General features: G+C 36.7%; 4 protein-coding genes across 20 annotated transcripts; 1 reads left to right on the forward strand and 3 right to left on the reverse strand.

Annotated features, from left to right (window-relative positions):
• The first annotated feature begins 335 nt into the window (after positions 1-335).
• Positions 336-3271, forward strand: LOC121806464 (sister chromatid cohesion protein DCC1-like). 4 transcript variants are annotated; one of them, XM_042206510.1, is made up of 5 exons: positions 336-482; positions 629-681; positions 1290-1551; positions 1706-2623; positions 2723-3271. In XM_042206510.1, exons 3-5 carry the CDS (start codon positions 1382-1384, stop codon positions 2823-2825), a joined length of 1191 nt encoding a protein of 396 aa, XP_042062444.1. In that variant the 5' UTR covers positions 336-482; positions 629-681; positions 1290-1381; the 3' UTR covers positions 2826-3271. The 4 variants fall into 4 exon arrangements, with proteins under 4 accessions (XP_042062444.1, XP_042062446.1, XP_042062445.1 ...); XM_042206512.1 differs by lacking the exon at positions 629-681 and having other exon boundaries at positions 1243-1551; XM_042206511.1 differs by lacking the exon at positions 629-681.
• A 736-nt stretch (positions 3272-4007) lies between these two features.
• On the reverse strand, positions 4008-8831 carry LOC121808896 (eukaryotic translation initiation factor 3 subunit B-like). 2 transcript variants are annotated; one of them, XM_042209457.1, is made up of 11 exons: positions 8614-8831; positions 8100-8337; positions 6744-6890; positions 6504-6632; positions 6239-6367; positions 6082-6165; positions 5861-5985; positions 5544-5742; positions 4931-5463; positions 4658-4766; positions 4008-4489 (listed from the first exon to the last, which is right to left on the reverse strand). In XM_042209457.1, exons 1-11 carry the CDS (start codon positions 8733-8735, stop codon positions 4157-4159), a joined length of 2148 nt encoding a protein of 715 aa, XP_042065391.1. In that variant the 5' UTR covers positions 8736-8831; the 3' UTR covers positions 4008-4156. The 2 variants fall into 2 exon arrangements, with proteins under 2 accessions (XP_042065391.1, XP_042065393.1); XM_042209459.1 differs by lacking the exons at positions 8100-8337; positions 8614-8831 and adding an exon at positions 7968-8080.
• A 2844-nt stretch (positions 8832-11675) lies between these two features.
• On the reverse strand, positions 11676-19470 carry LOC121809506 (putative F-box/FBD/LRR-repeat protein At4g03220). Of its 13 annotated transcripts, none has more exons than XM_042210170.1 (8): positions 19329-19470; positions 19125-19246; positions 18875-19018; positions 14875-18780; positions 13336-13500; positions 13194-13253; positions 12023-12399; positions 11676-11928 (listed from the first exon to the last, which is right to left on the reverse strand). In XM_042210170.1, the coding sequence occupies exons 4-8, from the start codon at positions 15475-15477 to the stop codon at positions 11886-11888; spliced, it is 1248 nt and encodes a 415-aa protein (XP_042066104.1). In that variant the 5' UTR covers positions 15478-18780; positions 18875-19018; positions 19125-19246; positions 19329-19470; the 3' UTR covers positions 11676-11885. The 13 variants fall into 13 exon arrangements, with proteins under 13 accessions (XP_042066104.1, XP_042066103.1, XP_042066105.1 ...); XM_042210169.1 differs by having other exon boundaries at positions 19115-19246; XM_042210171.1 differs by having other exon boundaries at positions 14875-15888; positions 18395-18440; positions 18549-18780; positions 18875-19457.
• On the reverse strand, positions 19448-21317 carry LOC121809509. Its single transcript, XM_042210175.1, has 3 exons — positions 20692-21317; positions 20058-20164; positions 19448-19911 (listed from the first exon to the last, which is right to left on the reverse strand). The coding sequence occupies exons 2-3, from the start codon at positions 20151-20153 to the stop codon at positions 19609-19611; spliced, it is 399 nt and encodes a 132-aa protein (XP_042066109.1). The 5' UTR covers positions 20154-20164; positions 20692-21317; the 3' UTR covers positions 19448-19608.
• Between the last annotated feature and the right edge of the window lie 185 nt (positions 21318-21502).

Below are 21502 nucleotides of genomic sequence, written 5' to 3' on the forward strand. Positions count from 1 at the left end.
TTTTTCCTATAACGGCTATTGATATTTCTAGTTCAGTATATTATGGGGGTGTTCGGTTTGCAAAATTGTATCCCGAGATTAAATTTATAGTGTGTTTGGTTCATGAGATTCAATCCCATAACATAATTATAGATAAATAATCATCAGATAATTAATATAGCTAAAATCATGTAATTTAACAATTCAATCTTAAATTATATCTTATTATTATTTTATCTTAGAAATCAAAAGTATTAATAAAGGTGTTGTACTAGTTTCCTTTTTGACATTGAATGCACACTACTTTCCTTTTTGACATTGAATGTTGTGTACACTAGCTAGTAGCAAGTTGAATTTCAATATTTGAAGGACAAAAACGGGTGGGCGACTTTGTTTTTTCCCTCCACAAAATCCAGATCTGTAGCGCTCATCTTCCCGCCATTTCAACCCTAACCTAAAACCGCCGACCGGAACCCCACAGTCCACATAGTCGCCGGACTGAGGTAAATTTCTCTAAATTCGTGCATCTTTTTATTCGTTTAAATGTTCTGCTTAAAATCCGACTTGTGTTATGCTTCTGTACGAACTGCTGGTTTCTTCGAATTCAATTGGATTCGTGACATCGAGTCTGAATGCGTTGGTTTTTCAGGGCAAGGTCTACAAATCTTGTTTGAAGAGCTGAGAATTTTAGTATTAAAAAAGGTGAACACAGCATTAGAATCTATGTTATTGTGTTTGTCCTGTGCTCGCATTTGTTGTCATCTTCATCTCGATTGAAGTAGATTTGAAAAAAAAAATTATTGAAACCACAGCAGTAATACATTAGTATTTATGTCATGATTGCTTGCATTTTGATAAAAAAAATAAAAATAAAAATTCACATACATATTGACATTAGATCTACTATGAGGAAATTGTTAAAATAGATCATAATTTGAGATATGTGGGCTTTCTTGTTACATCCCAAATTCTAATAGTAATTACTTTAAAAGTAAAAAGTTCATTTAAAATCAGCCTTGTAGCTGTAGATCTGTAAAACCATTCTTAACACTTAAAAGGTTGTGAGCAGTTATTTTTCAATTTTGTCAAATCTCAGAAATTTTGGGTGAGAAAGTTAGTAGGTCAAAGAACTGAAGAAGTCCTCAATGATGAAGCAAAGACCTAGGATTGCATAAACTGATAACAATAATGTCAAAAGGTACATAATAAATTCCAGTGCATGTCTGAATGTGTCCTGTGTTTGCAAATGGCCAAAATTTTCAGTGTGGTAGCTCTGGATCAGGTATCATTCATCAACCTTTTCCTTCCAGGTAGCTGTTGTGACTGAGAACAGGGATAATGAAAGGGTGAAATCTTGTCCGCAATTGGTAGCTCAGTCTTGTTTAGTAAAGGCGACTGGTATATGGATAATTTACACCAGCAAACTGCATGCTCTGCCGGTGCAGAAGCAGTTCTAAGCCTTCAACCCAGCTCTTCAATTTCTCTCACGTATCATTCTCTATTTGGCCCCCACAATGACCTTATGCTTCTTGAACTCGACGACAAGCTCCTCCCTGACATCCTCCATCAAAGGTGTGAGCACCAAATTTTCTTCCAACAAAAAATCTACACATTATGATTAAGAGTTGTGATTCTTGCTTGTCATATTTGTTTATCAAGTCCTTACCATAGTATATATACTTTGTGATTTCTCTTCAACTTATGGTCTTGTTTATGACTTTTATAGAGTAACACTAAGAGGACAGCCTGATGAGGATGCAGTTCTTTGTACTTCGTCAAAGACATATGCTGTTAAATTTGTGGGTACATCAAATTCCATGCTTCTCATACCTTCCTCAGAAGATGTCTCCAGATCCCATAATAACAAAGATGATGGCAGCATGGCAGTTGCATCTGTCCTCAAAGTTGCTCCTGGTTGCATGGAACTTGTTGAGGTAGCACCAAAATTAGATGAACTAAAATTGCTCCTCTCTCAAAAACCTTATAGTTTTGGTGAAGCCTCAGAGATGGACACATCAGAGGAGAGGGAGGAGACAGGGTTGGGTCTATACAGGTGGGAGGATCTAGTCGAAAGGATTCAAGCAAGTGACGAGGAATTAAAGATGGGTCTGCAATCCATTTCAGCAGTAGAAATTGATGGATATTGGCGGATTTTGGATGAGAGTTATATGCACGCAATCCTAAGCATGCTTTTGCACAATGTGATATTGAACAATTGGTCTATCAATGCACTTGATGAGGATGAAGTTCTGGGCATGCTGGAAGCAGATGGATTTCCTAGAAATGTTGCAAAGCATTGCTTGCAAGCATATGGAAGTAAGATTGATGATGAGGGTGTTTGTGTAAGTCATCTGTGGAAATTGGACGAGAGGCGTGTTTGCGTGTGCCTAGCAAGAGAAATCCTGAAAGGAGGGAAGATGAAACTTGAAATCTTTATGGAGAAGTGGATGCGGAAGCTTCCTGATGGGATGTGTGCTAGTTTTGAGATGTTGGAAGGTGAAATTCTAACAGAAAAGCTAGGAATTGAAACTTGGTTGTATCCTTTCAGTGTGTCTTCTCTCCCTTCGACTCCCGCAGAGCGGTTTGCCATACTATTTCAGCAGCGGCTCAAGTGGGAGTGGAAGGATCTGCAGCCATATGTTCGGTTAGACTCATTATCCATCTACATTTGCATTGTGTACTTGTTTGCTCTTCTCCCTCTTTCTGACAAGATACCTGTTGCTGCTCCAATTTTCATGTGCAGGGATCTAAAAGTGCCAGGCCTTACTTCAGAGGCTTTACTCCTCAAATATACTAGAAGAAGTCAGCCAACTGCCGAGGCAGAGCCTGTCTTCAGTGCTAGATAATACACCTTTTTTACGGCGTTTCAGTGCTTACGTTTTCAGGTCGAAAGTGGAGTCCAGGATTAAAATTTGAGCAAGGGAACACTCTTTTGCACTTGGTATGCTCTAACTCAGCCATATAATTTAGTAGATTATATGGTGAAATAAAGACTATTTACGTGGGTTTGATCCAAGTGAAATATGGAAAGTTGGTTAGAAACTTAAGAGGTGATGAAGCAGTGAACATTTTGCCATTTCTTTCAACTAAAAATGAGGCCGACACACTGATTTACTCAACTCAACTGTTTGTTGAAAAATCATGTATTGCCAGCAGTATCTTAAAACAGTGTCCCACAAATGCATAACTCCTACTTTTGTATTCACTTGTTGTCTGCCATGAGCTGTGGGCCAGTCAACTAGATGTCTAAATCAACATTCACATCTATTAATTCCTACATTTTACTTTTCCATTTTGACATTTTCAGTCGCTTTTGGTCTACCTGTTTTTGTGGTCGCAGCTTTAAATCCAAATATCTCTACCAAGATTAATTAATCAACCTTTTTCCAGGAAACCAACTTCTTACGTGATGAAATAATAATCCAACTATGCCTATATTTAACTCTCTCGAAGATACACAAAATAGGAATGGCTGAAGAATAGACCAGAGTATCTATGTATACAAGAAAGTAAGCTAATAAACGACTCCTAACTACTATCAAACTAACTTCAAGAAACAAGATACATCTTGATTTTACCAATGGCTACTCTTTTTTCAAAGCATTAGAGCATGTATAGATGAGTTGTATATCCATCTCCAACAGATATAATACCTTTATTTTGGAAATTTTTAATATTTTGATGCCAATAAACCCATTCCTTTGCCATTTGTTTCAAATCAATACCCTTTAAAATTAAAACCATTAAAAAGCATGTTAAATTACAAAATCATATAAGTTTTATTCAATTACTCATGGAAAAAGATGCGGTAACAAAAAAGATAGCAATGAAACTTCAAAATACAATAATGATTAATAATCAAGATTGTGAAGATGATCATTATTTTAACTTTGGAGATACTTTCAAGTATAACCATGGTTAGGGCAGGTACTAAAGAGCAATTAATAACAGCAAAATGTATTTTGCCAAGCACAACCGTAGATTAGCCTAGGTTTCTAGAGACATGCAAGAAATTAAAAAAAAATGTGTTTAGATCCAGATCAAAATACCTTGCTCAAAGCAAACTCTCTATGTCGAATTGGTACAAAAAAATAAATTTATCTGTTAAACAGGCCGTACAAAATCTAATGATTCTCCTTCACCATCTCAAGAGAAGACGAAAAATTTACTTCACCATTCAGTCAAAAGAGATAACTTCTTCCGAGACATCCAATAATTCCTCTACTTCCACCTCTTTCGCTTCGTACTCTTCTTCCTCATCACTCGCTTCTCCATCACGCAGCTTCTGTCTCTCCAATTTTTCTTCCTCGTGCAATCGCTTCCATTCACTAATCCATCTAGCCCACTCTTCCTTCAGCGCCTTTCTCTTCTCACGGTCCTGCTCACTCAGCAACATAGATACATCTTGATCCTCAGCCTCGTATTTCTTGCTGTACTTCTTCAAATTCTTGGCAATCTCTTCTTCCTTTTCAGCTGTCAAGAAAGATGGAGGCCTTGGGCGCCACAGAAACTGCGGTTTAAACCACTCGACATAGTGAGTGACAAAATCCATCTAGGTGGTTAATACTATATCTCATTCACTCATTACCTGTAACTTTCTCGTCCCCGTCTGTTTAATTTTTTTCAATAAAGCTAGTCATACCAAGAAATGATTAATTTAGATGAAAGGAGAACTTACTTGAAAGAAATGATCCTTAAGGATTCGGTATAGCAGTTTTCCATTGAAGGACCACACGTTAAAACCATTTTCCATCTCATGGACGGATGTGACTGCAGTCACGCAATACCTATAAAACCAGACAAACCTTAATACAAATGATGCAGCAAGTTGATGAGGAAACACCAACTCAATTACCTCATAATAGAATCATAACTAAAAGAAAAGGGCAAATGAAATCTAACCACCATCATGCAAAAGATATATAGTACCATATAAATACAAACTATTTACCTTCCAGTAGGATCCCACTCGACATCTGTTGCCATAAAATGCTCAGCTTGAGCCATGGTCTCAAGCTCATCGACATTATAAAACTCCAACTGTCCATTAAAACCTTTCAATCCAGCAAGAATAATAAAACGGCCACCTGGAGACCAGAAAAGAGCATTGGCCTGCTTGCCCTTGAGGGTTGTGAGCTTCGAAACCCGGCCAGTGTTAGTCCCACTACGCATCGAGTAGAAACTCACATCAGGCCTTGGATTATCACCATGAATGACTGCAAACCTGTGGCCTTTTGGCTCCCATGCAAAGGCAATAATCTTATCATTCTTATTCTCAAGCTCTAGAACCTCAATAGGTATGTCCCTTTCCTTGATCCTGAAAAGCTCAAAGCCAGTATATGTGCTTTTCTTTGTTTTTGTATACCTTTCAACTTTGACAGCAAGATATTCCCCATTACTTTGCCAGTATAATTTGCAATCACTGACACTGAAGAGATTCTTTTGCCTCAACTCTTGTTTGCTTGGGATTTGCACAAGACTCACCTGAAATCAGAGATATAAGTCAAGCAAACTGAAATAACAGGATATGAGTCAACAATTTCAGATAGTGGTTCTCAGCTCACCCTCGCAGGTTGATTTCCTCCGCCTAGCTCTGGCACAAAAAGGGCAAGAATGGAATCCGTAGGAGACCAGCTGAAGTCAATAACATTTTCTACCTTTATAGATTTCTTGTCAATTAGACCAAAGGTTTCAGTTTCATAAACAGACACAGCATTCTTTCCTATTCTGGCAAAGTACTTATCTTCTCGTCCGCCACCCCATCTGGTGGTAAGAAACAACATATCAGATAGCACCCAAACAAGACAAAGAGAAACCATTAGCTCTTTGTATTTGTAAAAACAGGGAAGTTATGGGAAGAAATATGTGTATAATAAATCACCTGAAAACAGGCCAAGACACACCACTGACACCTCCAGTTCCACCAATAGCAAATTCATCTGCACTACCTTTGAAATCTCTCATCACTTTTCCACTTCTCACATCAAAAATGTTAATCACGACCCTCTGTTGAAATATAAGTGAACTTCATTCACAATCTCAGCTCACTAATATTGGACCATCAAGTGGTAATTCATGAAATAATTCATAACAATACATTACATGTGTGTCACGGGGATTGCTAGGCTCCTGGCTGCTGTAAGTCACCAAAAATCTCTCACCAGGGGAAAAGTCGATCAGTTTTACCTGTATTCACACCATCAAAGCTAGAACCTATGATAGAAACAATGTGCTAATGCATGTCAGATGCCAAAACTACCTGGGAATGTTGATAACGCATCAACCTGTTGAAAGTAGTAGCACCACCCCAAACTGCAGCGCCCTGCCTGTGTACTGTGGCTAAGTAAGTACCAAGTGGCGACCACTGAACAAAACTTTCTGTCCAGTACTGCAGGAAGCACACATTTCAATTAATACATTGAAGTTCACTTACAGATCTTTTGTAAACAATAAAAAATGTAGCGAACAAGAATGCTCATGCAGGGCTCAAGAGCAGGTAGATTAATACACTGAAGTTCACTTACAGATCTTTTGTAAACAAGTTCAGGTTTAGATTGCCTTGCATCATTCCATAAAACCTCGGTATCAGAGCCAGCGCGGATCACAAACTGATCCCGGGCTTTTTCATCCATAAGCCATTTTTGAAGATTCTCCTGCAAGAATTGATAAGCTATCATAAAAAATGACAAGATTCTCTTGATCTGGGAGCCATGAGCTCATCTACTTTTTTCCCCAGATAGTGAGTTTGAGTGAAAGAGACTAACCCCTGGAGTATATGGCTTGCTTTCTGGAGGAGCCCACTCCTCTGGGACCTTTAAAAACTTCTCAATTTCATCAAACATATTAACAGAAAATATGTGAGATCGATCCAGCTTGTACCCGTGGGTTTTTTCCTTTGCAAGTTCAGCTTCCTACAAACCATATGCAAATCAGTTCCGACACTGAAAGTGATGACTTGATCATAAGTATACATTAGCACCTAAAATACAGCTACTTTGCTCCTAATTCCTACACCAGTTATATATCTTCTGGGATTCATAAAAGTTTATGACTATCAAACTATGTAACTCTTTCATTTACATAATGAGCAGGGAAATGTAGCTCTTACAGCACATCATGAGAAGGGAAAAGGAGAATAAATCTCAACACAAGCTGGATCAAGTGATGTGACTAGGAAGATTGCAAAGAAAAATAAAATGAATCCCAGAAAACTTTATAGTTTATAATAAAAATCAACTCCATGGCATCATCCAAAAAAGGATAACATAGCAATTATAGAACCATATCATATACTCCCTCCGTTCAGTTTAAGAGTCTTGTTTTGCCATTTTCGTCCGTCCCAGTTTAAGAGTCCCATTTAGAATTTATCATATTTGGACATAAAATTTAACCTCATTGTTGATGAAATTTAGACTCAAATGCCATTATTTTCATAAAAATAAAACAAAAGAAACACCTTTTACATACAAAACGTCAAAGGGGTCCCACTTTCTCACTTTAATTATTACACACTCCAACAAACACTACCTCACTTGAATTATTACACACTCCAACAATTTCTTAAAACCCGTGCCCTAACTAAATTGCACTCCTAAACTAGGACGGAGGGAGTATATATTAATAGGCTCTATTCTACATTGTCATCACTACTAAAGACTTATAGGTTTGGCTACTAGAGTTGGCTAGCGACAGGGTGTTGCAGCTAGGGGTTTGAGCTACAGGATTGAAGAGTCTGAGTTTTATGGACTGGAGAGGGAACAGCAGCATGGGGATTCAAACGGAAGTATGTACACCAAAACAATGGCAACCCAGAAGACATTTATATTCAGAAAGTAAGTACTCAACAACAAAAAGCTTATCAGAAAGAAAGACTTAAGCCCCTTTTATCTCAGACAGACCCAAGCTAATTATCCAATAAACAACAAAAAGCTTATTTTTTGCATTAAAAGGAGAGAACAAATCTGAGCCAACAAGACATTTGCTCAGACCTCAGAGTGCATACTTAGATGAATACAAGCCCGTTTTCTTTCTGCCTCTCTAGGAGCTGCTACAAATGGAAGTTCTCCACTAAGTTAAAAGTACCAACAAAATTACATTAAAAAAAAGAAGCATTGCACCACCTGAGGAGTGTTATACTCAATGAAGCAGTATCCCTGGGTTTTACCAGTGTCGGGATCAGTTGGCATCCAGAGACCACCCTCTTTGATAACACCAATCTGACTGTATATCTTCCGCACAACTCCTTCTAGCTTCTCAAACTTCTCTTTGGGCACCACCGGCAAATTGTCCACCACTATTATGTTACCGAAACCCTCTTCGAATTCAAAATCTTCCTCCTTTTTCAAATCATCATCATCACTTCAACAAAGAAAATCAATCAACAATATGTATATCTGATCGAGACCATTTCCGAATCCTAACACAATTCAAATCTACTCAGCATTCAAGACACGAGACATGAGCCACTTTTGTTTTATAGGCTAATGCAATAATGACAAAACTGAATAAACATTTCACACCGCAATTTTGGGCAGAATCCACTTTGAAAAATATGGCACGTGATAGAACGTTGGAAATCTCAGAAAATGGGTCGAATTTTCAACAGAAACTGTCATATTTTCTCTGAATTCATACCTGATAACGCCGAAGGTTTCTCCGGCGGGGAGGCGGACCGAATCGAGATCGAGAGAGTCGAGGTCGACATTGAGGCGGGCGGCTGTGGCCTGTATATCTTCCATCGACATCACGTCCGCCATGCTCGTTGCTGAGAGCTACCAGATATCTGTATACACGCGTAGATTAGCCAGCGAGGAAGAAGATACGCAGATAATGTAGAGATGCAGAAACGAAGATGAAAGAGTGCCTAGGGTTTTTCATAATTTTGGAGTTTGGGCTTTTATCACCATCAAGGAATGGGCCGGCCCATTCTTAGAAGAACATCGTGAGCCTATTTTAGAAGTGGGCTTCGGGTTGGGTATCTTAAATACAATACAACAGTAGATGATTTTATCCATAACCATAATTTAGTCACATATCAATGTTTCTTTTTTTTGTTAAAAACCTTATCATATCTCTTACTCCATTTCTCTTTCATACTTCATCTGTTTCTCATTTAATCTTTAAACATTAGTTCTTTAATATTGTATCAAAAGAAATGGTGCAAGTAGCTTAAAATGGATGAAGTAACTGATAATTGCAAATCTAACTGTAAACAAATTATTAAGATTATCAAGTTATTTATAAATAGTTATACTCCTTCCATCTCAGGTTGGACACTAGTTTTAATCCATAATTAATAAAGTAATAGGAAGATAGAATGAAAAAGTAATTAATGTATATTTTTTTTAATCAAAAACGCCCTTTGAAGTAATTAATGTATTGTTAATAGAGAATAGATTTCACTTAGAGAAATGACTTTTTAAAATTAAAAAGTGCGTACTTTTATTGGACAAACTAAAAAGAAGAAAAAATTGCATACAATATGGAGTGGAGTGAATATATAAAAACGTTATTTAGGTCAAAGTGTATCAAATTAGATTCAAGTGAGTTTCTATATCACAATAAACAAACTGAAACAATCACTCATAACATGGCAGAATTCACTAACCATTTAATACCATAATCCAGGAAGACCCGAACTTGGAAAAAAGGGCTTGTTATATCAAAGTCATATGCGAGCAAAATTCCTTGATATAAAAATGGACCAAAACTCAACTGACATATACAAACACATTTAACATTGTACAATGGTAGTACTACACTTGTTGTAACACAATCATCTTGGGAATTTTAGCAAATGTGACTCCTTTTCAAGTGTTAGAAAAACTGCAATGACAAGTTGAGTTTCTCACAAGCACTAGGAATGTCAGTCGATCCCCAAGCTCGAGTAAGGTTCAAAACCACCCTGAAATCATAAGCACGCGTCAGAGTTATATACTTACACGAGTCCCATCTTCAGAATGCTGCAAATGACATAAATACTTAACAGAGAAGACTACTTACAGCACAATCATCATGCACGCGCCATATTGTCTCGCCCAAAAGGTTTGCCACGGATAAGACTGTAAGCTAGGGGAAATAGTTTTGCTCTGCAACTGGAATGGTGTTTGTAATGATAGCCTCTTGAAAGAGACCACTTGACAGTCTTTCTATGGCAGGAGGACTGCACAAGTATGCCAAAACTTGATTAAATGGCCGCACGGCTTTTCTTTGATTCCGAACAGAATAGAACATCATTCAGGTCAATGTGCAATATTGAAGGTTAGATCACGGCCAAAATTGGTTAAGCAGCTCCATGGCTATCAAGTCAAATGAAGTAACTTCACAAAATCAAAGCTACTAGAATTTAGATGGAGCAGTTCATGCTATTGAATAAGCTACAAGTCCAAACATTAGAAACAAAGATCCTATTCGAAGTTAAAATACTAGTATTTGATATAATGTCTGCAGTGTTATATAGTAAGTTGTTAGCTACAAGAAAAACCAGCAATGACAAACTGTCTAAAATATGGACCTAGTACTTGAAAACCGCCTCTACTACAGAGGGACGGGCGGAGAATGTGTTTTTCTCTCTCGCGCCTGCTATCTCTCTCGCGTCGCGTCTGCCCTTTCTGCCTCCCTCGCGTCTGAGGCTCATGCGTCTCTCCCTAAGACGCATGACGGTCATGCGTCGTCTAATAAAATTAAAAAAAAGACGACGCATGATGGAGATGCGTCTCTCCCTATGACGCATGACGCTTATGCGTCTTTAAAAAAATTAAAAAACAAACGACGCATGTCTCTCATGCGTCTTTGGGTAAGACGCATCTCCGTGATGCGTTTCATTAACGAGAGACGCATGACCCTCATGCGTCTCTCCCAAAGCAGGAACAAAAAAAAGTCCAGTACACTTACGGAATGTTAATTGTAGTCTAGAACAACAAAAGAATTAACCCCTCCGTCCCTCTGTAGTAGAGGCGTTTCATTTTGAGCATTCGTTTTGAAAAAATGATAATAAATAATTAAAATAGAAAAAATGTAAAATAAGAGAAAAAATAATTTATAGAAGACTCGTAACTATATTATTCTCTTTTTTACTTTACTTTTTTTACACTTTAGCTATTTATTATAATTTTTTTAAAACGGTGCTCAAAATGAAACGCCTCTACTATAGAGGGACGGAGGGAGAATGTGTTTTCCCTCTTTGCATTTATGGAGTTTTTGGTGCTTTAATTTCAGAGGGAATAACTTTGGGAACAGTGTTAACAGTGGTGTAGTTGTGGCATTCCGTTACATGTTTTTGGCTCTTCTCTTCAATTCATGAGACATAGAACTTGATGAGATATTTAATCCCTAATCTGCTCAGCTGTTTCTAATAGACTAGTTTGACTGTTTGTTGAGCCTTCTAATGCAAATGATGACATTATATGTGTGTAGTTGACATAAATTGTGTATATAGTTGACAAAAAAATTTTAAAAAAAAATTTAAAATTAAAAAAATATTTATTGAATAAAATGTACCATGGAATTACCATTTTATCCTTTCATAATTAATTAATCTAAAAATATTTTTCATGTGGCAAATTCCGGACCACTCATTTAATAAAAATGAGTGATTGATAATGCATCTCAATTCTCAATTAGGCTAAAAAATTTCAATTGATCATTACCCTACATATCATTCTTTAATTATACCAAACATAGGATTTGGAATTGAATTAGAATTAATTCTTTCCAATTCAATTTCATAGAATTCGAGTCTAGATGCCGACAGAATATCCAAAAGGTTTAATATAATGGCAAGCTATAACTAATAATGTGACATAATTAATAGCTAGTTTTGGTTTTGATGATACCCAGGACTGAGCAATTAGAAGAAAATGTACTCCGATGTTTATCTGGATCGCAACATATCATGGACTCACACCTCATTTTCCTCTCACCAAGCGACCAGATTTCTTCGCTGCAATTCTGTCGATAGGATCGCAACGTAACATGTCAGGGGGATTATTTCCACACAGCATCATCTCTATCACTACACTTTCAATTAGGTATGGAACTGTACCTGATGCTTTTTCTTAATCTAATCTTCGATATACCAGTCTCTGTCACTACGCTCAAACCCCATTTCCCATAAACAAGCTTAATCAACTCCTTTCTTCCACAAGCAGAGGCTGAACTGATGGACACTGAAACTGCTTCAGCCGCTAACTGAACTTCATGCAACCCATAAAACCTCTCCAGATTCAGCCTTTCTTCCATTTGAGTGATGTTTATCTTCTCTACAGATTTTCCATTTTGAAGGAAAAACTTGATAAGTTCTGAAAAGTTTACTGGATCACGGCAGCAACCAACAATCTCAATTTCTTTTAAGTTGTGCGACAAACATGGGACGTCCACTTCTCGGGTCATCCAATGGCTTATCCTCGATGACTGAAGCATCTGAATCATATTAGTTTCAGAATAAGTAGTATAGTGAAAGAATGATTTGAGCTCAAAAGGAGTAGTGTAGCACATAGCGAATATATTTTCATAGAAACAAGATGTCAAGATCCAGTATAAGTTTAAACCTGTCTTTTTTCTACCTAACAAAATAGTACTACTATAAAAGAACAAGATCATTGTACCTGTATGTATATACATATAAGAGGGTTTTGATAGCATAATCGATTAAAAGGTTCAATATGAACAGGATCACAAATTCATTCAATAAATAGTGGGCAAAAAAAATATCAACAGTTTGTTACAGACTAGTTGTGCAGTTGTAGTACTAATTAGTCAGCATTATGAGCTCAGAGAATTTACCATGCAATGAAGGCACACGGCAGTTCCTGACAACAACTCAAGTGGTTTCATTCAGATAAATTGAAAATAAAGTATATGTCGCATGAAAATGTTAATCATCTTACAATATGCCATGTAGCTTCTTATTATTGGTACGACTAAACCCTTGTATGGGTGAGGCAGGGTCCAAATTCCTACTACCTCTTAAAAACAATCCGTTCTAAATGAGTTAATAAGCGCAAGGATCAATCACCTTGATTGAAAACAGTACCAAGCAGATAATTTGTCCTGTCAAAATTCAGAATGGCAAAGAATATAATCCACGACTAATTAAAACTTATAACATGTTTTAACTGCCCCCCACAAGCTAAAACTAGAGAAAAGGAATACAGATAATGATGTCAAGAAACATTGAATACTTGATTGAGTGAAGGTGCTACACCAAAATCTACCTTTCTTTTCCATTTCAACCCATTCGGTGAAAAGGCATCCCCTTGTTCAACTCTACCCAACTGTTAATTATGAACATACAGTATCAATATTTCAAATACCCCAAAACCTCTCATACCAAACAATGTAACTATTAGCATGTACCTGAATAAATTGGATGCAGAGAGCTTCAAGATTTGGAGAATGTTGGAGTAACTTTATTAGACCCTCAACATGGTCCACAATGCCTTTCATATCAATCTTCAAGCACCTTAGACTGTCAAAAGGACTGAATTTGCGACCATATCCACCAAATTCAGGAGAGATGTACTAACAAAGAAGAATGAACATGATAAGTTATAAGTAGATAAGACAAGTAATTACAGATATCAATATCCATTACCAACTTGCAGACAACTTATAGTGCATTACTGGAAGTGAAACACACCATTAAACATAACCAACCATACCCCAAAGATGGCATTTTACAAAAAATAAGGTATGTAAGTTTAGAGACTTTGCCCTCAGGGATCTTAAATAGTTTTTGCAATCCGGAGCCCACAAGAATCTTTAGGCTTAACGTCCCCAGAAGACCCGAGATTCTAGATATTTCTAAATTGCTTCTGTATGAAGTGCTAGCATATGGAGGATTCAAATTACGACCCAATCCATATTTAGGTGCATATATATAAATAGCGTTGCATTCCCCTAAAGAACCACCCTATAATAAGAACTAAGAGCCATTATCACAAATTAGATTTTTAATATAATGGAATTCATTCATGCCATGTGACTATTAATTAATACACCCTACGTCCCAAGAAAATAGACACTTTTGGGATGACATGGGACTTAATGCACAATTAGTGAAGTATGAGTGAGTAGAAAGAAAAAGTGATTGGAGTATCGTTGGTAACTTCGTGGAGAATGGGGCCCACCTCATCAGAGAGAGAAAAAGTTCTAAAAACAGAATTGGACTATTTTTATGGGTCACACCAAAATAGAAAGAATGTCTCCAATCATCCAGATTGGTTCTAAGTTTTCATTTTAATAATACCTCTTAAAAGATCACATTCCTATATGTTAGCATGCTTAAACGTTTCTGTGGACTATGTCTGACACAAGTGCGGCTAAGTGTAAGTGTCTAACCAAACTGGGGAGTGACCCGAAATTCAATAGATATATGTGTGACGTTGACAATGACTGTCATGGAATCATGATACTAATAACACTATACATGTAGCACATCCAATACAATTAACGTTTGCATGTAATGGAACTCCATGAGATATATTCCCTTTATATCTAGCATATTGAACATAATGGTGCATATGAAATTAATCCAAAATCATTCAATAAGAAGTTTTTATCATGGATATCATAAGTGCTAAGAAAAATGTTCAGTCACTCAAGCTGCACAAAAAGATCATTAACATGTAATTTACATCCCTATTACATGACCTGCAGGCTGCATCATTAATCCTTCATTCTTATTTATAAATGATATTATCACACTGTCAAAATTTATCTCAAATAATATGACCACATAAAACTGCAAAGATCACATGGCATGAAAATGTTCAATTATGTCACACAAGTATCATATAAAATAAAAAAATTAGATAAACATTTTGATAGTAACCAGAGCAATAATTTAGTAATATTAGTTCATAACTAGTAGTATATCCTTAAATTTACACATACCAGGACAAAATTTGGTGACACCGACAACTCTTCCACATGACAAATTCCTGAAATCATTGTACCTAGGTCTACAGATAAGCCCCCTGGATTATTTTGATTTCGAAGCTTAATCGAAGCATTCTTCAAAAAAAACATATCTGAGTATTGACAAAGACGTATCACTGGCCCACTATAGTAGAAAGATACAAGGTTAGGAGTATGAAGTTCCAGTTCACCCTGAAACATACACATATGTCCCCACCAATAAGGACCATCATTTACAAAGTTCAAATTCCTTAGCCTCTTGGCTGAAATCTTGAGAAACTTTATCATCCGAAAACAACAACGTTCCAGAGATAAATTCTCAAGAACACCACAATCACTTAACACTTTCTTGGCTATATCAGCATCAGGAAAGTGAACTCCAACCAAATTCAGGGTTTTGAGATTCCAAAACCCTAACGGATATTTGTACTTAACCAGACTATTCACATTATGTATGAATGCATCAACATGAGCATATGGATAACTATAAATTGGACACCGCCGGACTCCATATCCAGAAAAAATATTAACTTCTTGGACATTTCTCACAAAACAAAGACAAAAAAGCGACTGAAGCATATATGCATAAAGTAATCACAGTGGAGCCGCAATCTAACGATGGGTGAGTAATCTCTCATTCTGAAAGCCCATTTGACAACTGACCAAAATTTTATCACGCATTCATCATAACTCAAAGCTAAGCATTGCTCCTGGTTCCGGAAATCTCTAAAGTCAAAGTTTAAGTATGGTAATGAATCCGGAATGTATCTCCATTTTCTTGACAGCAAACTGGTTTTCGTAGCTTCAGTGACACTGAGAAATGATAGAATGTGGTACAGGATATCACTGTGCAGATTACTTAGCCAGTCATGTTCAATGATTTTATCATTCTCAGGTTGTGAACATTTTAAAATTTTATGAGCAAACCCCATTTGTTAAATGCAGCAGCAAAGATGGGATTATGAGATCCAGTAAATAGTGCACTTATCCCTGCAAACAATAGAAGAGCTTCTGTATTCAGCAAAAAGATTTTTGTTTACTACTCACGATAAATAAAAAAATAAAAATACCCTTAGCAAGAAGGAGTCCGGGAAAAGAAGTCCTGTAAAAATTTCTCAGCCAGAGATAATACCAAAATTCAGATAAAATACATGTTTTACTTTGTCATATGTGTCAACTAAGTTTTTTGGGAGAAGCGTATGATATTCACACATCTATAACATGATCACATTACGCTATCGCTATACCATTAGTATAATTCCCCAAACAAGCTCAACATAGACAACCAAATTGCCAAATACAGATAAGAAATGCTCAGCAGATACATACCCAAGCCTGATGTGAGCAGCGATAACAGATGCGGGTTCAATTATAAGGGTTCTGGTAGTGATGAATTTATAAGCAATAAAAAAAACTACATTTCATTCTAAACACAAATTGTTTGAATCATAGGGATCTTACATTGGATGCAAATGCATAATTATTTGTACAATTAAATGATTCGATAAGATAATTTATCTTAACAACAAGACACTCACCACAAAAGGAAAGACTATTCCGCCTTCTCGAGAAAACCTAAATGGGGAGAGAGGGGACGGGGGAGAAAATTTAGCCAATTGAGTGGTGGCAGTAATGAGGTTTTTCCATTCATTTAATAAGCCCAAAGAAGGAAAATTATGACAACTCAGATACAGCCCCTAACATAAAAGTTACTATAGAAAAGAAAATCGCATACGCCAACTAAATAAATTAAAAAAAGCAGGATGACGAAATAAGGAAGAAAAATCTGACATGGATCATGGTATTCCCTACCAAGATTTATAACACACAAGTGGTATCATGCATGTAAACCAATACGCCATATTATTTCGTTAGTAAAGCACTTGCACTATTCCACTTTAATCTAAGCAGCAAATACTAGTCAAGTATCAAAACAAACAAATCATCTGAGACCATAAACCATTCTGATTATTTATATCAATGTCACTAATAATGTGCTCTACTAAATGAAGAAAGAAAATCCTCTGCGTATATTTCCGATCATAGGGATGTTTATTGTTGCCATAGAATCTCAATGGTTAAAATTGAATATATCAGTGTTTATTCTGGGAAAAAATGACAAATCCAAAAAGACATCTGCCAAGCATTTCAAATTTATTATTAGGTAATATGTTACCAAAACATGCAATATACAATCTAATTATAATTTTAGCACTTGCATTTGCAGCCGTGAAAATTGAAGATAGAAATGTGTATCATACATATCAAGACATGACTAAGGTATGTAAAAACGTTCACATATTAACAGTTAGTGTCATGATTTAAATTTAATAACTAAGAGCTCTCTGTTATAGCCAAGTATGCAACTTAGCTTGTTTTTTGTAATTTATGTGTCTTAGTAAGCTCATAATCTATTGGATAAAAATATAGGGAATGGAGAAAGAACTCCATTAGTAGCAGCAAAACTAGAAAATGCCTGATAGAGAGAGGGAAAAAAAGAGGAAATGTATCTAGAGTTTGAGAACGATTAGGAAACTATTGGCATAAAGTTTGGGTCTCTATTAGCATAATTTTGAAATCATTGAATACCTAGTTTATCTCTTGTTATGTAAATATCTATATATAGCACCCTTGTTAGAGAAGGCAAGTGTGCAGAAAAAGTAGGAATCAAGTTAGAGTAAAGCTACGTTATCTCGTTTTGGATCATTATTTGCCTGTTTTTGTTTAATTCTCTACAGCTGATAAGAAAAATGATCCTTTTCTCTACTTTCGTGTCTCTGAACTCCATCAAATATGAAGTAATTTACATTTAATACAACTTAGAGTCCCCTACATGTAACTCACTACTGTATCTACTGCACTAAATACCATCACAATGATACATTTTCAGAGGTCCAGAAAGACCACAACTTCAAGAAGATAGATGCCAATGATTCACAGACACGCTAGAGATGTAGATTCAAGTACTAAGTACTAAGTACTAAGTACTAAGTTTTAGCGCTTCTAAATCAAGATCAGTAGATGAATGAACACCCAATCAGAGCCTGCTTCGAGCCTCATTTCAGTGCTTCTTTTCTCTTGGCATTCCAACTCTACATCCTTGTGCATTTCAACATCGCTATTGTTTTAGGTTGTCAGCAATGATATAGATTACAAAGCTTGTTTCTTTGCCTTTTTTAAAACTTGGCTGTTGCACAAACTTCTAGAAATACCTCAGATTTTCTTTAAAATTCTTCATCCGGGAATAAGTGAAGAACTCACCAGTCGAGATATAACACAATCATAGAATTTACGAGTATAAGAAGAACATTATTGCTAATCAAAGTTAAATGCTTCCGGATATGGTAGTACATCTATTAGAATGTACCCTCTAAAGTAACAAAACCGGAAACAGAAATGGAAACTCATTGGTTGTGTCCTCTAAATAGAACTTGGAAAATTATGGCCAATAATATATATTCTGTTTACAAAGAGACGCGAAGCAGTGTCCACATACCTTAGCAACAAGAGTGGACAGAGTCCAAGCCTTCTCATTATAAAGCCTGATCAACTTCCAGGACTAAGTAAGTGGTTTCTTGTATTCACCTTTATGCCCATGAGGTAAACGTAGAAGGCTGATTAAGACATAATCCAAAGAGACTTGTATTCACCTTTATGCCCAAGAAAATTGATGTGAAAAGGCTTGAATTTGGTGTTCTTAATTTGTTGTATAGCGGAAGCCATTTGCATGACCAAATTCAAGCATCCAGAAAACCCGGATTTCACACAGCTTTAACAATCCCGCAAGTTCAAGTATAATCCCCATTTTCAAAGCAGTCAATCTTTTGCATTCAAAGATATTAGCCCAGAGACTGTTCCTTCCACTACACAATTATCAAATTACTGCAACAATTGATCAAAGAAAACGATTAAGACATAAATAATATTGCTACAATTAATCAAAAGAATGATTCCGTGACACGAAAAATGGGGATACCTATGGAACAGAAGCAGTGTAAGATTTATTCCTGGTAGTGCGATAGTCAGGATCGGAAGATTCTGATAACAACGTAGTGGCGGCGAAAAGCACCATAAAAGAGGAGTCCAAATCGAGCCCAACTGCACCATGCTCCATACCATCCTGTTATGACATGTGCAGATGCCATCCATGTAATGCCGACTTAATCTTCAAATAAATGCAATGAAGAAATTCAGAATGCGATGAAGAAATGAGAACCAGATTTTACAATCGGAAAAGTTGAACAAGTCGTTGTTGTCAGTCCGAATTGCAACAAGGGGATGGCTCTTCATTCCTACACATCATTTTACCAGCTCCACCATTAAGCCAATTTTTGTGCTGAGCAGAACTCTAACCACACAGTATATATATCTATCAAGATTTGCTCGTTTATTTAAACCAAGTCCATTTCTAGAGGAGAATGTGAAATTACCATCTAAGAATTGATGATAATCCATAATAATTTGAAAGTAACAAAAATTAGAGAGCCCTCGTCGATGATGGAGCATCGTGAAAAACTCATCATTTGAGACAGTTTTGACAAACTAAGACTTGAAAAAGTGATCAATCAAGATAGATTTTGACATCAATGCCATTGTCAATAAGGGACTGAACAACTGCCCTTATTTTCCCTTCAAACTTATCCCTTTCCGTGGGGGTATAAGAAGCTGTATACACGTCAGCTTCTCTCGCCCTATCGGCCAAAATCTGACCTATTGCCAAAAAGCAGGTATGTCGGATCGTGATCTCAGTGCAGCCTTGATATCTTTCGAGTTTGTACCAGCAACGGTAACCTGCTTGCATGTCACTCTGTGGGTGATTGAAGCAGAGACGAACCGCTTTGAGATGAACACGTCCAGGGTAAACGGTTCCATGTAAGCAACAGTACGCTGTTTGAAGGATACGTGCTTGTTTGGATTTCTCGACTTCTTTTCTTTTTGATAAGTGTATGGCCTGCTATTATCGTCATCTAGAAAATCTTCAACACCAAAAAAGCTTCTTGACGCCAAAGACGGCTGCAAGAATAAATTCTTAGGATTAGAATCCATATCTATTGATGTATTCAGTATTCTTCAGTAGTTTAGGATAGCCAGTTGAACAAAATGGAATAGGTCTGCAAAAGAGATGGACAAAAATGATGAATGAAAAGCTACAAACTCACCTGAGCAGAGTGAAAACTGCGCAACTGTGATAATGACCGGATTTCACATCCTCCATCCACACGAGCACATAACTTGCGGAAAGCTAGTCTCAACATGCTAACACAATCTACAAAGAATACCAAAAGAATCAAGGAAAAACAAGATAACAGTATCTTCACACTCCCACCCTACAAGCACACCATTCTTTACCATATGAAATACGATCACCTTTGTGCTAGGCACAGAAATGAAACAAAACCGAGCTAGGAATGTGTATTTGCCGTCTATATAAGCCAGAAACTTACTGAAGTATCATCTATGAATTTGATCAAACAGGCTTCACCATTAATTTGTAAATAGAGGGGGACTCAAACCGAACAAGCAATTACAAGGTCCAGAAAAAATTATACTTTTCTAATCCACATTGAAATGTCCTTTGATCTATATAAACAAACTCAATCTTTTATAACTAAGTATCATATCACATGCTAGGATGCAAGTTAACAGTTGGAGTGTGTGTAGTTATTCCTATCAATTTTCATTGATCTATTAGAATCTGAGAGTAATAAAGCCTAAAGTGTAAGTTGTGAGCAATAAATCTAAAGAAACCCAAAATAGAAAGATAAATGGAGAAACTAAAGAGAAAAACCTTACCTTGGAATAGGGCGGTCTGGTCGGCGAAGGGAGAAGGAGAGAGGAGATTGGCGGGTCTAGGGCTCCGAATTGAGAGAGTGTGGCTTGGGGATTGAAATTTGGAATTCGAAATTGAGAGAGAAGGTAGGCGCGAAGCAGCGGCAAGACAGCATCTTCTTATCTTCTACCTCCGCGGCAGAATCAAGTTCTAGCGGCATCTTTTTATCCTTCTCCAAAACAGAATCAAGAGCTCGTGTCAGTTGCTGTAGATCAGGTGTGGAAAGAGTGAATCTCGCGCAATCAGATCGGGAGAGCATTTGATCAACCATGTGTGGGACTCAATGATGTCTTCTGCTTGATGTGCTACTTCTCTGATTTGGTTGTCTAAACTGTTTATTTTCGTGAGTGAAGATTTACCAATGAGCTGCTGCAGAGAAGTAGCTTTGTTGAGGAGGGATTGGAGCTGTGGGTTGTTTTCATCAACAATCCATCGTGTTTGTTGAGGATCAATGATTCCTTTAAGAATGGTGATGAAAGGTTGGAGATTGTAAACCATTTTTCTAATTAAAAGTGCACAATAAAAGATAATTGATTCACATCAAATGAAATTCCTGACAACCAGCTCATTGTTGACCTTGAGAAAACAACTATTATTTGATAGGAAGCATACATTTTAGGTAGTTGTACTAAGCCTTAATCTGTCAGGATTTGCGGGTTAGAATTAAAACCATAAAGTAAAAAATATTTTGCTCAGACAGTAACTTAGATATCTCTTCAGACATATCAGAGGAAGTAGGTAACCCAATACCACACATTAAAGTCGATCATCACA

The sequence above is a fragment of the Salvia splendens genome, chromosome 6, assembly GCF_004379255.2.
Source record: "Salvia splendens isolate huo1 chromosome 6, SspV2, whole genome shotgun sequence".
Classification (NCBI taxonomy): domain Eukaryota; kingdom Viridiplantae; phylum Streptophyta; class Magnoliopsida; order Lamiales; family Lamiaceae; genus Salvia; species Salvia splendens.